Here is a 13,871-nt window from a genome sequence, read left to right on the forward strand (position 1 = left end):
TAGACTAGAACTTTTCTGCCATTTTTTCCATGCCCACGGTGTGTTACTTGTGTGCACACAGCATTAAAAGCACTGAATGAAGGTCTCTCCTGAGCTAAAGATGAGGAACTGTCAGTGAAATAAATGATCACTGCCTGGCTCTTGATTGTGTCTTTCTGACTCTTCCAGTAGGTGTAACAAAGATTTTTATATTTGTTTAAATTAATCAACAAAGCTAATCAGTTTTAACTGTGGCATTTCCAACTTTCAAGACTCCGGTTCTGAGCTCTAACATTCATTTTATTTATTTGTGCTTTTAATTAGGACAAGCTAAAAGAAATAGCTGATGAATCCAATGAGATTTATTTTTTGTATAATGCTGTTTTTGCTTTTAGGAAGGAACCTCGGCAGTAGAGAACCTTAATGAAATGCAGTGCATGTGGTTCCAGACAGAGTGTGCACAAGCCTACAAGGCAATGAACAAATTTGGAGAAGCACTTAAGAAATGCCACGAAATCGAGAGAGTACGTATCCAGCTCAGCTGCTGGGGGTGGAAACACTGCCTGAACTTTCCTGTGCTGGTCTGGTACTTTCCTGAGCAGTAAGGGTGCATTTCAAAACAGTCAAAAGCACACGTGAGGAATTAAAACTCCAGTAGTATTTTTCTTCCTTTATATGAATCTGTCACACTGTTTACACCTGAGTGTCACACCTTCTTAAAAGGTGCTGTAAAACCCTGCTGTGGGGTGGCTTCCAAAGGAGGAGACTGCAATTAGCTTCTTGTGCTTACTCTTCTATCCTGAGCTTTGACAAATAAAACTGAGCTTAGGATGAAGTTATGAGATCATAAATACTTGGAGAAGTTCAAGAGGGGAATGACCTTTCACTGCTTCTCAAACAAAAACAATGTAGATCAGATGGTGTGGAAAGCAGAGCTTGAACAAAAGAAAGTATTTTTTCATATGTCTGATTTAAGTCTGGAATTCATTGCCACAGTATTTAGCAGAAATTAAAAGTATAATTTTGAATGAAAAAACTAGAGCTGTTCATAGAAGAAAAACTCCTCAAATGATGTTTAAATACAATGAATATAAAACATAAGAAATTCTTAGAGGTAGTTACTTTTAAGTGAGTGTGAAATGGGTGTATTTTGGTTCTGGGCTAAGATGCCTTCTGTCCTTTTCACCATGACTATTTTTGGAAGGTTTTGTTAACATCTGTAGTAGTTAAGTTGCATTTGTCAAACAGTAGGCTTTGACTGAAGTCCCAGTTAGTATCTCATTGTTAATACTTGCTGAATAACGTTGTGTTCCACTGTGCCAGCATTTTGTAGAAATCACGGATGACCAGTTTGACTTCCACACTTACTGTATGAGGAAGATCACCCTGAGGTCTTACGTGGACTTGTTAAAACTCGAAGATGTGCTCCGACAGCATCCCTTCTACTTCAAAGCAGCTCGGATTGCCATCGAGATCTACTTGAAACTCCATGATAATCCCTTAACAGATGAAAACAAAGAGCACGAGGCTGATACAGGTATTCAACCCTCAGGATTCACTCATTAGTGGGTGTTTTAGGAAGGTCTAGCATTCGTTGTGCTTGTCAGCTGTGGTAGCCAAAACCAGAGTTCTACACAGCTCAAAGTAGGCAATTTGCAGCTTGGGCTGCATGCTAAAATGGTGTTCTGCTGGGAATTAAACTAATGTATGCTTTTATTGTGGTAATTATAAAACAATGTGGGTTTGTAGTGAGAGTTGTGACTCTTAAGTACAAATGTTTGTGTTATGGAGTGACTGCAAAAACATGAATTCTCATGGTGGTTGGTCCATGGCATAGATTTAAGCAGATGTGCTTTGTAGTAGCTCTTTCTAAGCATTTTATCAGTGTGCAGAAGTTTCACTAGGTAGCAACTTAAAATTTATCATCTCTTGCTTCTGATGTAAAAATAAAGTTTAAATCATCTGGTTTTTTCCTCCCATTTCTGATTTGAGAGCAGCTTAAGTGATTATGGCATGGGGTACCTCAAATGGTGCAAACAGAATCAAGAGAGAATCATTTATGAGGAATTTCTCAAGTTTTAGTATTTTTCATCTCGTTATACTATTATTTTAATTTCTGTGGTTTCACTAAGGAACTTGTGGATTACAAAGCATCAGCATAGACTGTAAAATAATCTATCCATAATAAGCTTTTATTGTAATTTGTCATTACAAAGGTAATGACAGCATTGCTCTTTAGTAGATACGGATTAAAAAAGGTGATGATGTCTGACAACTGCTTGATGCTGTTAATACCAGACATCAGCGTTGTGTGGTTTTGTCCTTTGTGTACAGCAAATATGTCTGACAAGGAGCTAAAGAAGCTACGAAATAAGCAGAGAAGAGCACAGAAAAAAGCACAGCTGGAGGAGGAGAAGAAAAATGCCGAGAAGGAGAAGCAACAGAGGAATCAGAAAAAGAAGAAAGATGATGATGATGAAGAAATTGGAGGACCGAAAGAGGAACTTATCCCTGAGAAACTGGCAAAGGTGCTTACCAATGTAATAATAAAGTTAGAAATTTTCTAGAAAAGTTGCAGTGAGCACACATAAAACTTAAAAGCCATTCAAATAACTTGTCTATTTTTTTGGTATGGCATCTCTTCACAAGCAACGTTTTAAACATAATTCCTTTCTAGTTTGCTAGATACAGTGTCAGTAGTGTGGAAATCACAGCTTTTGTGCCTTGTTCTCCAAGGCAGTAATGGAAGTCATAAACATTTGCTACATGTGGAATTATCTCCATGTGTCTGCTGCACTAACTTGTTGATTATACCCAATTTCTGGTTGGTCTGTGTAAGTCTTTCTATCCTGTATGTAAGGTGATTATCAGTCACTCTTTCATGCCCCCTGATACTCTTTTGTTTGCACACTCAGCCTGTGAAAGAGGAAACATTGAAGCACTGAATGCTTTAACAGGATTTGTTTGCATATTTGAATGGGGGGAAGAAAGGAATAAAGAAGCTGTGGTAGTAAATAGGAGACTAGACTGAGATGGATTTAGAGATCTGAATTAAGAACTATAGATAGATATTAAAGAAAGGTGACCCAGAGGACTCATCTTTTGGCAGAAGTTATACCTGTAAAGAGTGGGAAAAGACTCAAAAATATTTGAGGGAAAGATAAGAAAATGATAGAGACTGGAAAAATTCATTTGTAGCAATAGTAGTATAGGTTGCAAATCTTTACAGACTGAGTATTCTGGATCTATTTTCATACTATTCACACTGAAATGAGTCATGTTTGCTCTTGAGGGAATATTTGAAAGTTGAGTCAGTGAACTGCACTCTCCAGCCAGAAACAAGTGACTTAAACTTGACTAGTTATTAAGAATAGTGTTGGTGTTTCATTGTTTAGTTCCCTGGTTGCAAGAAGCAGAACTAGTTGCAGTTCCAAGATGGAAATGCAAGAGCATTTATTGGGTTCTGTAGTAGAGGGGTGTCATGGGGATAGCCATGAAGAATCGAGCCAGTCTCCAAGATGATAAGGAATAGTTGCAGCTGTATAATGCATTCCTTTGGCAGATCTAGATATCTCTTTAATATGCAGATGTCAATATAATGTAATTCCAAATTCAGTATCACAGTCATGATGTAGACACTTCCAAATGCAGTTGGTTCCAGAAGACCATTTCTGACACAGCTGCAAATACTTTTCCTGGGACAGCTGCCCCTAGACTTGTTAGGATGTGTATCTTTGGCATTAAGGCATGGCTTTGAAATGGGTTTTTATAGGTTCCAAATAGTTTATGTGCACAGTGTGTATGTAAAATCAGCAGCACACAGAAGGGATGGGAGTGTTTTTATGACAGGTGCTGTAGTTATATTTAGCAGGAAGTTCTCCATTGCAATCTTTAACTCAAGTTATTTGCAACTTCAACGTTGCTGAATTGGTATTGGCACAGAACAAAATTTGTATTTGCTTCTTAGAGAGTATTTTCTGCTGATAAAAAAAATTAAGGACACCAAAGAGTTCTTGTTTGAGTAATCCCAAACCTCTGTGTGCAAGATACCTGTCTGTAAAGAACCCTTGCACAGAATTAATTTGTGTGAAAGCTGTCCATTTACTGGTTTACACTGGCTACGATCAGGAGACCTTTTTCAATATCTAATTACTTAGCTTGCTGTTGGTACTTTGGCTGGGAGTGTCACCATGGCAGCTTTCAGGAACTGTCTGAAGCTCACAGAGCAGAATGTCGTGGGTGTTTATCAGTCATTCACCATCTTCTCAGCCCCACGTGTGTAGGGTGGTTTGGGCCACACTGCTCTTTCCTGTGCAGGTTCAGCTCCAGTTGTGTTCACTGCTGGTGTAGGATAGAAGGAAAAGATTTGTCTCTATAGCATTTGTAGCCATCAGAAAGCAAATATTTTGGACTTCTGATGTAACTCAGCAATAGTTAGGTTTTGTTGTTGCAGTTCCTAGGTTTGAACTCTGATTAGTTGTGTCACTTCCTTGAATCTGCAGGTTGAAGCGCCTTTGGAAGAAGCCATTAAATTTTTAACACCCCTGAAGAATTTAGTGAAGAACAAAATAGAGACTCATCTTTTTGCCTTTGAGATTTATTTTCGAAAAGGTAGGTGAGAACACTTAATGAAAGCAAACCATTTGTGAATGGAAAGGTGTGTATTGGAACTTAGGGTGGCAATGATTTGTGAGCAGTGAGGAGCCCATCCCTGTCACGACACAGAACTTTTCACTGGACCAACGCCCCAGCAACACCTCTGAAAACCAAAGTCTGAACATTTGGTGATTATCCACTTAATTCACTGGTTAAATAGATGCATGTTAATAAAAAATAGCATTTGCAGCACCCTCAGCTGTCAATTCTTCTGATCATTCTGATTTCAAACACTAAATACTCCTGTAACCCAATGCAGTGAGTTCCTACCACAGGTTTTTGAACATTTTTCAACACTTTTTTTTTTGTTTTTTTCCAGAGAAGTTCCTTCTGATGCTTCAGTCTGTGAAGAGAGCCTTTGCTATTGATTCTAGTCATCCTTGGCTTCACGAGTGCATGATCCATCTCTTCAGCAGTGGTGTGTATCCTTTTGGTGGGACTCCATCTGTGCACACTGCCAGGTGATGCCAAACCTGCAGTCACTGAGTTTTAGCACCATTAATTCAAAATATTTAAAGCATGTATTAGAAACATGCTTTAAACATGTTTTTAAACAACTGATTCATGCTAAAATTAAGCGTGGTTATTATGACTGCATCTGGATTTAGGCATCATCTCAGTATTGATAAGAATTTTGAAGACTGTGAGCAGTGTGTGAAGCCTGAAAGAGAGAGGCAGTGAAGAAATGGGAACTGCAGGGTGAGGAGTGTGGCTTTTGTGCTGACAGCCTGTGTCCAAGTAGAGGGCTTAGAATTATGTCCTGATTGGTAAAAGCTGGAAGAATTCTCTCCCTTCCCCTGTCCCGAAGGTCAGCACCCTTTGTGGTGGAGGCTACAGAGTAGACACATTTAAGAACAGGCTTGTGTGACTGTTCTTAAATTGACCTTTGAGCCTAATAGGTTTTAAATTAGTAAGGGAGAGAGTATATTAGTGTAAAAAAGCTTTGGCTTTTTCTAAGCATCAGAAAGCTGCTGCAGTTAAGCTTTTTCTATCCCCATCCAATATTTACCTTTTCGAATGTCATGCATCTTCCTTTGGGATACTTTCCAATTATATTAATAATGTAAACATGAAAAGTACTAAAATAAATACATCAATCCTATTTTATTGTGATGACCTGTGCTCACCTCAGCTTCTTTTTTCCAACAGTATCTGAAAGTAAGGATCTGCCTGATGCCGTTAGAACAGTGTTAAACCAAGAAATGAATCGGCTTTTTGGAGCAACTAATCCAAAGAACTTCAATGAAGCTTTCCTTAAAAGGAACTATGACTCACTGCCACATAGGTTATCAGGTATTTCTCCTTGTTCTGCCCTACTCTGGCATGTTCTGTGCTTCTGTGGCAGTGGGATCTCAGTGTCAGCCCCAGTGATGTAACAATCACTCCTTCACTCTGGAGCCCTTTTCTTCTCTGTCTGTGTTTTTCTGACATGATTGCCAAGTTTTCTGTGGCTTTCTTTAATTTTCTTTGTGCTGCTGAAATGCAAATGTTGGGACCTCTGCCCTAATGTGTGCAGAATGTTTGTTTTAATGCTTTGTTTGGAACTTCCCTTCTGCCTGCTTAGGTGTCAGGCTTTAGTGCTCCCAAGTTGGTTCCATTTTGAGCTACTGCTGGAGAGTTCAGTCCCCCCCTCTTCCTCACATTATCTCTATTTTATGTTTGTATATAAGTTGGTTTTGGTCATCCACTCAGTGATGAGTCTTGTTTTTCCTCCTGTAGCTGCCAAAATGATGTACTATTTAGATCCTTCCAGTCAGAAGAGGGCAGTGGAACTGGCAATGACCCTGGATGAATCCCTTATTAACAGAAATCTTCAGGTAACATATTTATAAATTGTAGACAACTTCTGTTTTATCTGTGGAAACCTTAAGCAAATTTTGGAGCTGAAATCATTGCTCTGCCTTATGGTCAAAAGGTTAAGTTGTGAAAGAAAGGGATGTCAGGTTCATCTGAACTGAAATATTTAATATCCTTTTTCACATTTAAATTAATTTAGTTTTGTGATAATACGAAAATAGCAGCAGCAGAAACCATATTTGGTTTTATGCTACAGGTAATGGGAAAACTTATTAAAATTGAGAGAATTCCCAAGGTAAAAGAAAAGGTAGGAGTTTATCTGAGCTTTGGGTGCACAGGCAGCTGTTCACCAGAAAAGGAGTGGCACAGAGCCTGGAAGGCTTTCCACAGTCAGCTCTCTGCAAGCTGTGGGCACTGCCATAGGTTAATAAAAGCTGCATATGCACAGTTGTGCCTCAGCGTGGAGTTAAGTGAAAATCTCACCAAATTTTGAGTCTTTGCTCCATTTTGGTGGTTGTGGAATGATCTCCCTGTGGCTCCATGTCCCTTCCCCATTCCCCACTTTCATCTGGGAAGGCTTGTTAGTCCTGACTCACAATTCACAGTAGTCTGTGCACTCAATTTTTTAGATCTGTTGCAAGTAAATTTGATAAATGTTACTTTAAATTATTCTTTTGTGGACAAAAAACAGAGTTTTCAAAAAAAATCATTTAAGAAATATAGTGGGTTCAACAGAACTTTAACTGTGAAGGATTTTAAGTTCATTGCAGAATTTTTGGACCAGACAGAGGGGGGGAAAAAGAGACAATAAAGGACAACTTGTATTGATTCGTAGATTTGTTAAGGATGTTAAAGATTCAGATCCTTTCTCTATTCTAGCTGTTGTTGTATGGGACACAAACTCATGTCTTTTATATTCTAAGTACATATTTAGCATTTCTTATAAAGTTGTCCTCTTTGGGTGTTGGTTTTTGGGTTCAGGTTTTCCTACTGTTTGAGTTTAATCTGGATTATCAATAGATTTAGAAAACAAAAATTAATTTGCCTTCTATTTGCTGGTTTTTGCCTGTGAGTGGGATTCTGGGAATTGGACTGGGGAAAGATTTAGTGCGACCAAAAATGCTTGGTTGTTTTGGAGGTGCAAACTTGAAGCAGCTTTTACCAACTCAGCATTGCAGAAACATCCTGTACATTGCATTGTGATAAAACTGCAAACATTGAATTTAAACATGTTTGGTGCCAACATTAAGGAAGAGCTGGACTTCTACTAAACTTCTAGATGAGAAACTGAAAGTGCCTTAAAAATGGAGAATCTGAAGGAGTCTAGGTGTTTGTTGAAAGGTATTTTTGTGTGCAAAGAGATCAGATTTATTACATTTCATTGTAGGAAAGTCCATCAGTCTTGGAGCACGCTGCTGGCATAAAACCAGATATATCTGACCTTTGGTGGATGCCAGTGTTACAAAGAGCAAATGTGAGGAGAAGGGGTTGTTGAGGAGAGCTCCATGACCCTACAGCAGGAGGACAGAGCAGTTAATCCCAGTACACAGAGGAAATAAAAACTGTACCAAATGTCAGAGGAGCAGGAAAAGACTGCCTGGCTGTGCTAATGCCTGCACACAGCCACGGGCAGGTGTTCAATCCTGCCAGGCTTTAGTGGAGCTCAGGTTGGTTTCTCATGTTTGGAATGCAGGCTGAAAAAAATTCCACAGGAAATCTCCTTTTCCTCTTCTAAGTCTTGGAAAAAATGGAGAGGAAGCTGCATATATTTGAAAAATGTGGTCATATCAGAGTATTTTGATTTGATTGAAAGGATATTATGTGTTGCTGAAATGGTCAGTGGGTCCCAAGAATGGTGGGGTTCTTGCTTGCCACTTTTAGCAAGAATTTTTTTTTTTTTTTAGGAGAATAAGAAACAAGTGACAAGTTGGTATTTCATTTTACAGTCAAGATTTCCAGCTGTGTTTTAGATCCCTTTTTAAACTGCATTATTTCGAATCAGACTACACTGGTATTTCATGCTGTGTTTAGTTAAAATGTCATTTGATGTCGAAAGGTGTGTGGCTCTTGGAGCAGGTTTGTGGCAGAAATACTATTTTAAATTTGCCTTGTGAGATTATTCTTATCTCAGACAGCAGAACTGCTGTTTGAAACCTGTAAACAATAGAAGCTTTTTGTAGCACTGATTTGTGAGTGTTCAGCTGAACGTTTAAGAAGCCATAACACTTCTTTATTTTTCTCTTTAATCAGACTTGTATGGAGGTATTAGAAGCTTTATGTGATGGTAGCCTTGGAGACTGTAAAGAAGCATCTGAAACGTACAGAGCAAATTGTCATAAGCTTTTCCCTTATGCTTTGGCTTTCATGCCCCCTGGATATGAAGAGGATATGAAGATCACAGTTAATGGAGATAGTTCTGCAGAACCTGAAGAACTGGCCAATGAAATATGAACAACTTTATTGGAAAAAAATGACGTTGGACCATATCTGGTGTATAATATTTTTGTCACGCACCTGCTGAATTGTTCTAACTTACACAAAGAACAGAAGGAGAAAAACCCCGTTGCCTTCAAACTGTTTTACGTTTTTTTTATCCTGCTGACAAAGTATATATATAAAATATCTAACATATTACTGGTTATAGGTTGTTTGGTTTCTTAAAAATTAAAAGCTGCTAAAATTGAAAAAAAAAAGGAAAAAATAAACAACCCTTTTCCTCACCTACCCACCCATGTTTTTAAACTAATTTATATGAGACCTGGAGGTGTGCAGCCCTCAGAGCAGGTGTGTGGCAGAAATATTAACTTTAAATTTGTCTTGTGAGATTACTGTTATCTCAGACAGCAAAACTGCTGTTTTAGCACTGGATTCTTTCACTGAGCACAAAGTTGATGGGGCTTTAGCATCCGACCGATTTTGATACGGGGGATGATTGTGTCCATAGGAAGTGAGCAATGTGAATCAGAATAAACAGAGAAACCCGCAACGTACCTGTTACGCTGGGGTGCTTGGACATACGGATATCAACCAGAATTAAGAAACATAGTGTGTTCAATAAGCTTGTTGTGTCTCTGAAATTCACTGTACACGGTCAGTTTGGTGTTCTTGCACCACAGTTTTTACCTGAAGGAACCAGTTCAAAATGGTCTCTCTGGGAATTGAACTTGGGGTGGGGAGAATCGACATTGCTGTTCGTGAGATGAACCTATCAGCGTAGGTTGGCCAAACTTTTTAAAACTGTAATGCAAGAACCAAATAAAATTATGCACTGTGATGTGGCACCAATTAGAAAGATCGCATGCATTTTTCACGTAGAGTGAAAACAAAATGAGAACATACTATGGCTTGAAGTTGCAAAGAGGAAAACTCCTGACTACCATTTTGACTGATCAAGAGACTAATAGATTAAAACCTCAGCAGGCCTTGTTCACGTTATGCAGAAAAAAAAAAAAGTGCTGCAGTTTAGATACCTCTGGAACTTTTCCACAGTGTCACAGGTTTGTAATACTTGAAGCCCTACATTTCTAAGAATATATTTCTTGCTCAGTTGTTTCAGGCAAGCCCAAGACTTTGTAACTTTTAAGGGGCCCAAGATTTTTTTTTCAATAACAGACCAGCTTCTTATTCCTGCAGTTACAGATGTAATTTCCTTTGTCAAACATAAGGTACCAAATATAATGCAATAAAACGTTTTGAAAAACAACTGTGTGAATATTTAAACCAATCTATGTTGTTGTACTTCAACAGTGAATGGGTTTGCTAGAGTACAGCTCAGGGTTGGCTTACTGTGCTGTCCAGTCATGCTAACGATGTCACTGCTGATGGGTGGTCACTGAGTATAAAGTGCAAATGCATTCTCTGTAAATACTGAATGTCTGGGAAGTCCTATTACACCATGCTTTGCTAATTGGCTTTTAAGTTCCACCAGTGTTAGGATGAATTTTGTTTTCCAAGTCAAGCTTTTCAGTCTACAAGTCTACTGTGTTAATAATATAGATAAATGCTCAAATGTTTTCTTTTGTAGGCTCATCATATAAAACAGATTAGAAATAAACTACAGCTTACAAAGTGAGTGCCTTCTTTGCTGCAGGAGTTCAGTTACAGAGTATCTGTTGTGTGGATACACAGCCTTCCTCTTCCACATAATGGAATTCAGTGATTGACGTGTACAGTTAAGAGATCCCAGCAGATTTACTGGGGTTTGTATTTTCTGACTGTCAGAACAACAGGCTTTGTTAATTGTGTCTTCAGCTCCACTTTCTTTTCATGGTTAGCCTATCCTTGTGTATGTTTGCAGTATAGTTCCTCTCACAAGTGTGGGTTGCTGTATTTGTGTATTTAACCTGCTGGGCCTTTAGGGACTAGAATACTTACAGAGCCTTTGACTGACTCTGGTGTTGATGTCTTGGTCTCAGCTGTTTCTGCAGCCTGAGACACTTGGACTGCGTGTCTTCTGCAACTCCTGGAGAAGGTTCAGTCTTGCCTGCACACCCTGCGAGCTTTGGCCTTGCCTCTTGAGTATTGCTGCCCATTATTGGCTGCTGGTGTTTAAGCTGGAGGCAGATGAGTGCTCACTTGTAACAGATTGTGAATGGCATCAAGAAAATTTTTCTTTCAGAAATACTGGGGGTTTTGGGTGCTGCCTATAAATGGGATTACTTCCTTTCCTTTTTCCCTGCCTGTTTTTGCTTTGAAATGGATGAACTAAAAGCTGGAAGTTACTTGTTTTTAATTGTGCAAAGGGGGAAAAGGATGCTTCAGTGGGCCTTCCAGAAGTCTCCATCTACACATCTGTTTTGATTTGTCTAAAGACACTTCGTAACCTTGCTGAAAGGCCTCGACACTGCTTCAGAGATGGTGCTTGTGGATTGAAGAGGTCACTCATCCCCTTCCAGAAGACTGCAAGCCCAGGACAGGAAACTAAGCCAGGAGTTTGCCTGAAGACAAAGCTTCAATTGGCAAAGAAATTGTTAGTCCTTCCTTTTCACATCTGTGCTGTTAGATGCAAGGCTGACATCTGAGGAAGAGCTTTTAAGAGCTGGAAATGAAGTTAAAATCCAGTGTAATGAGTCTCCTTTGGTAGCACAGAGTGCTGTGCTGCAATGGAAGCTGAGATCCCAAATGGTAATCACTGGAGCTTGGCTACCGAGGCAGGTGAGCTGTGTCAGTGACCCAGAGCTCTGACACGGCACAATCTGGTTTGATTCTGTGTGATTTTCACTGGAGAAGGAGGATTTCACATCAGTGGAGCCTTGGTACACGATGACACATGATACAGGTCTCTTTCCTGGAGACAAAGAAAGTTCAGACAGTAAATTTGGCCTGGATAAGAGAAGATAGTGCACATTGCATGAAGCAATGCCAGTTAGATGTGGGTTTAAATTGTAAGGAACTGGAAGTTGTGGTTTTCCCTGTGGTGGTGGGTGAGGTGCTCACTTCCTCCATGCAGAGACCAAAGCCTGCAGGCACATGTGTGAACAAGCAGGTAAAACAGCCTCAAACTTACCTATTCAGTAACTAATTTCGTTGCATATTAAATGCCTTAAAAGCTATATTCTACTTTTTTTTCAGGGTTGTGGTGTGTTTTGGTGTTTTTGTTTTGGGTTTTTTTTGGTTTTTTTTGGGTTTTTTTTGTTTGTTTTTTTTTTTTTTTTTTTGTTTGTTTGTTTGTTTGTTTTTTTTTGTTTGTTTGTTTGTTTGTTTGGTTTTTTTTGTAGAGGTCTTAATACTTGCATGTTCATAGGGGGAAGGCTTGTCCTGTGCTGTGTCAGCCAGAACACAGAGGAAAGTTTGTCACCCAGGTTTTTCCCCTAGCATGGGGAGCAAATTCCAAGTTTTCCAGGGAGCTCTCTAGGTCTAGATGAGGTATTTATGATCAGCCTCTCAAATCGTACTTTTGCATTTGGATTTGCCAGGTCTGGAGGTGCTGCAGCCCTAATAGTAGACTCTGGAAGTTGGTGTAGCAACTCACAGATTGGGTTGTGTTTTCCCTGAAAGAAAATACCCATGAGGGCAGGGGGAGATCAGGCCTGAGGAGCCAGAGGTCCAAATGCTATTTCAGTATCATGTGAGCAAGATAAATAAGATGATTTAAGGTCTCTGTCTAATGTGATGCTTTTGAGGGTTGGAGCAGTGGTGCCATCACAGCATTCACATTCTGTTGCCACAGTTCTGGTTTTGGACATGTACTACTAATGCAAACAAAACCACTTGATACTATAATCCAGCTCAACAGACCCAGATAAAAATTTTATTTTTCCCTTTCTGTGATTGCTTTAACTGTTTTTCTAAGTATTCTGTACAGAGTGTCGAGCTAGCTTTGAAATCTTTTCCCTGAAGGAATTTTGCTTTACAAATGCCATTTTTACCTAAGTGTAATGTAAAATAGCTTGAACTGTGTGGCAGTCAGAGTTACGCTCAGTACTTTGGGGTCCTGTGAAGGAAAACGGTGCAAATGCAGTGTAATTAGAGGGTCGTATCAGTAATTGAGTCCTCTATAAGCTCATTAATGAAAGGCCAAGTTGCAGTTGGAGGAAGGCGATTGCTGAGCTTGGGGAAAGGCTCTCACTTCCAGGAGCTTTCCAGTTCTCACCTGGGATGAGGTGAGGCGCAAAGGGCATAAGCATTTACAAAACCTCTGGCCGTGCTGTCATGGTCATATTTCCTGGAAATTAAAGCTGCAATCTACAAACACTAATTTTAATTGGGCAGAGACACTTCCCAGGAGCACACAGCCAGCAGTGGGAATGGCAAGGAGCAACTGCTAGAGCAGCTCACCAGAAGAAGGCTGGGGTGAGTTACAAGGGGGTGGCCTACTAGAAATTCCATTTTAGATTAAATGTAAAATAGCTTTTTTTATTACTAGAAAGATGACTGAATATGTAAATATTATAAATGAAGTCTTCCCCTGCCAAGGGAGCTGTCAATGTGTGTCATTTCTGGGGTGGTACAAGTGTTGAGACCCAACGCTCTGCGTTCATGTGGGATCGGCCAACTCCTGTTGAGGGCTGTTCACCTTATTTGGCTTTGGAAATCCACGTGGTCAGCTCTTGATTAGCTGAACTAATTGCCACCTGCTTAATTGGCCAATGGCTGCCTGTGTGTGGCCCAGACTGGTTGAGTTATATAACCCAGGTAATTACATAATTAGTTGTATTTCAGTTATAAAATTATAATTAGGATTATTTATACCTAAAGCCAGCTGTTAGCCCCACACAAAACCAGCAGCGTGTTCACAAAGACTCCAGCTCTGGGTGTTAGTCTTCATGCAGATTGTGGCAGAAAACTGGGAGGGCAAAAATTGTCCACTTTACGAGAGACAATATCAAAGAGTTTGTAATATTGCAAGAGAAATATTGCTACAGAACCCAAAGCATCTTAGAATAGCTTCCCTAAGATGTTTGTTTTAATCAAAAGTGTTAAACCTGCTAACTGTTCAT

General features: G+C 39.5%; 1 protein-coding gene across 1 annotated transcript in view; it reads left to right on the forward strand.

Annotated features, from left to right (window-relative positions):
• NAA15 (N-alpha-acetyltransferase 15, NatA auxiliary subunit) overlaps window positions 1-10,135 on the forward strand; it is a 34,167-nt gene extending 24,032 nt beyond the window's left edge. Inside the window, exons 13-20 of the mRNA XM_063415341.1 lie at window positions 375-503; window positions 1,303-1,516; window positions 2,314-2,507; window positions 4,482-4,590; window positions 4,955-5,053; window positions 5,785-5,928; window positions 6,355-6,452; window positions 8,683-10,135. Coding sequence (XP_063271411.1) covers window positions 375-503; window positions 1,303-1,516; window positions 2,314-2,507; window positions 4,482-4,590; window positions 4,955-5,053; window positions 5,785-5,928; window positions 6,355-6,452; window positions 8,683-8,883 — 1,188 coding nt within the window. The 3' untranslated portion in view covers window positions 8,884-10,135. The remainder of the gene's footprint in view (window positions 1-374; window positions 504-1,302; window positions 1,517-2,313; window positions 2,508-4,481; window positions 4,591-4,954; window positions 5,054-5,784; window positions 5,929-6,354; window positions 6,453-8,682) is intronic.
• The last annotated feature ends 3,736 nt before the right edge of the window (window positions 10,136-13,871 follow it).

This window comes from Prinia subflava, chromosome 18 (assembly GCF_021018805.1).
Source record: "Prinia subflava isolate CZ2003 ecotype Zambia chromosome 18, Cam_Psub_1.2, whole genome shotgun sequence".
Lineage (NCBI taxonomy): Eukaryota > Metazoa > Chordata > Aves > Passeriformes > Cisticolidae > Prinia > Prinia subflava.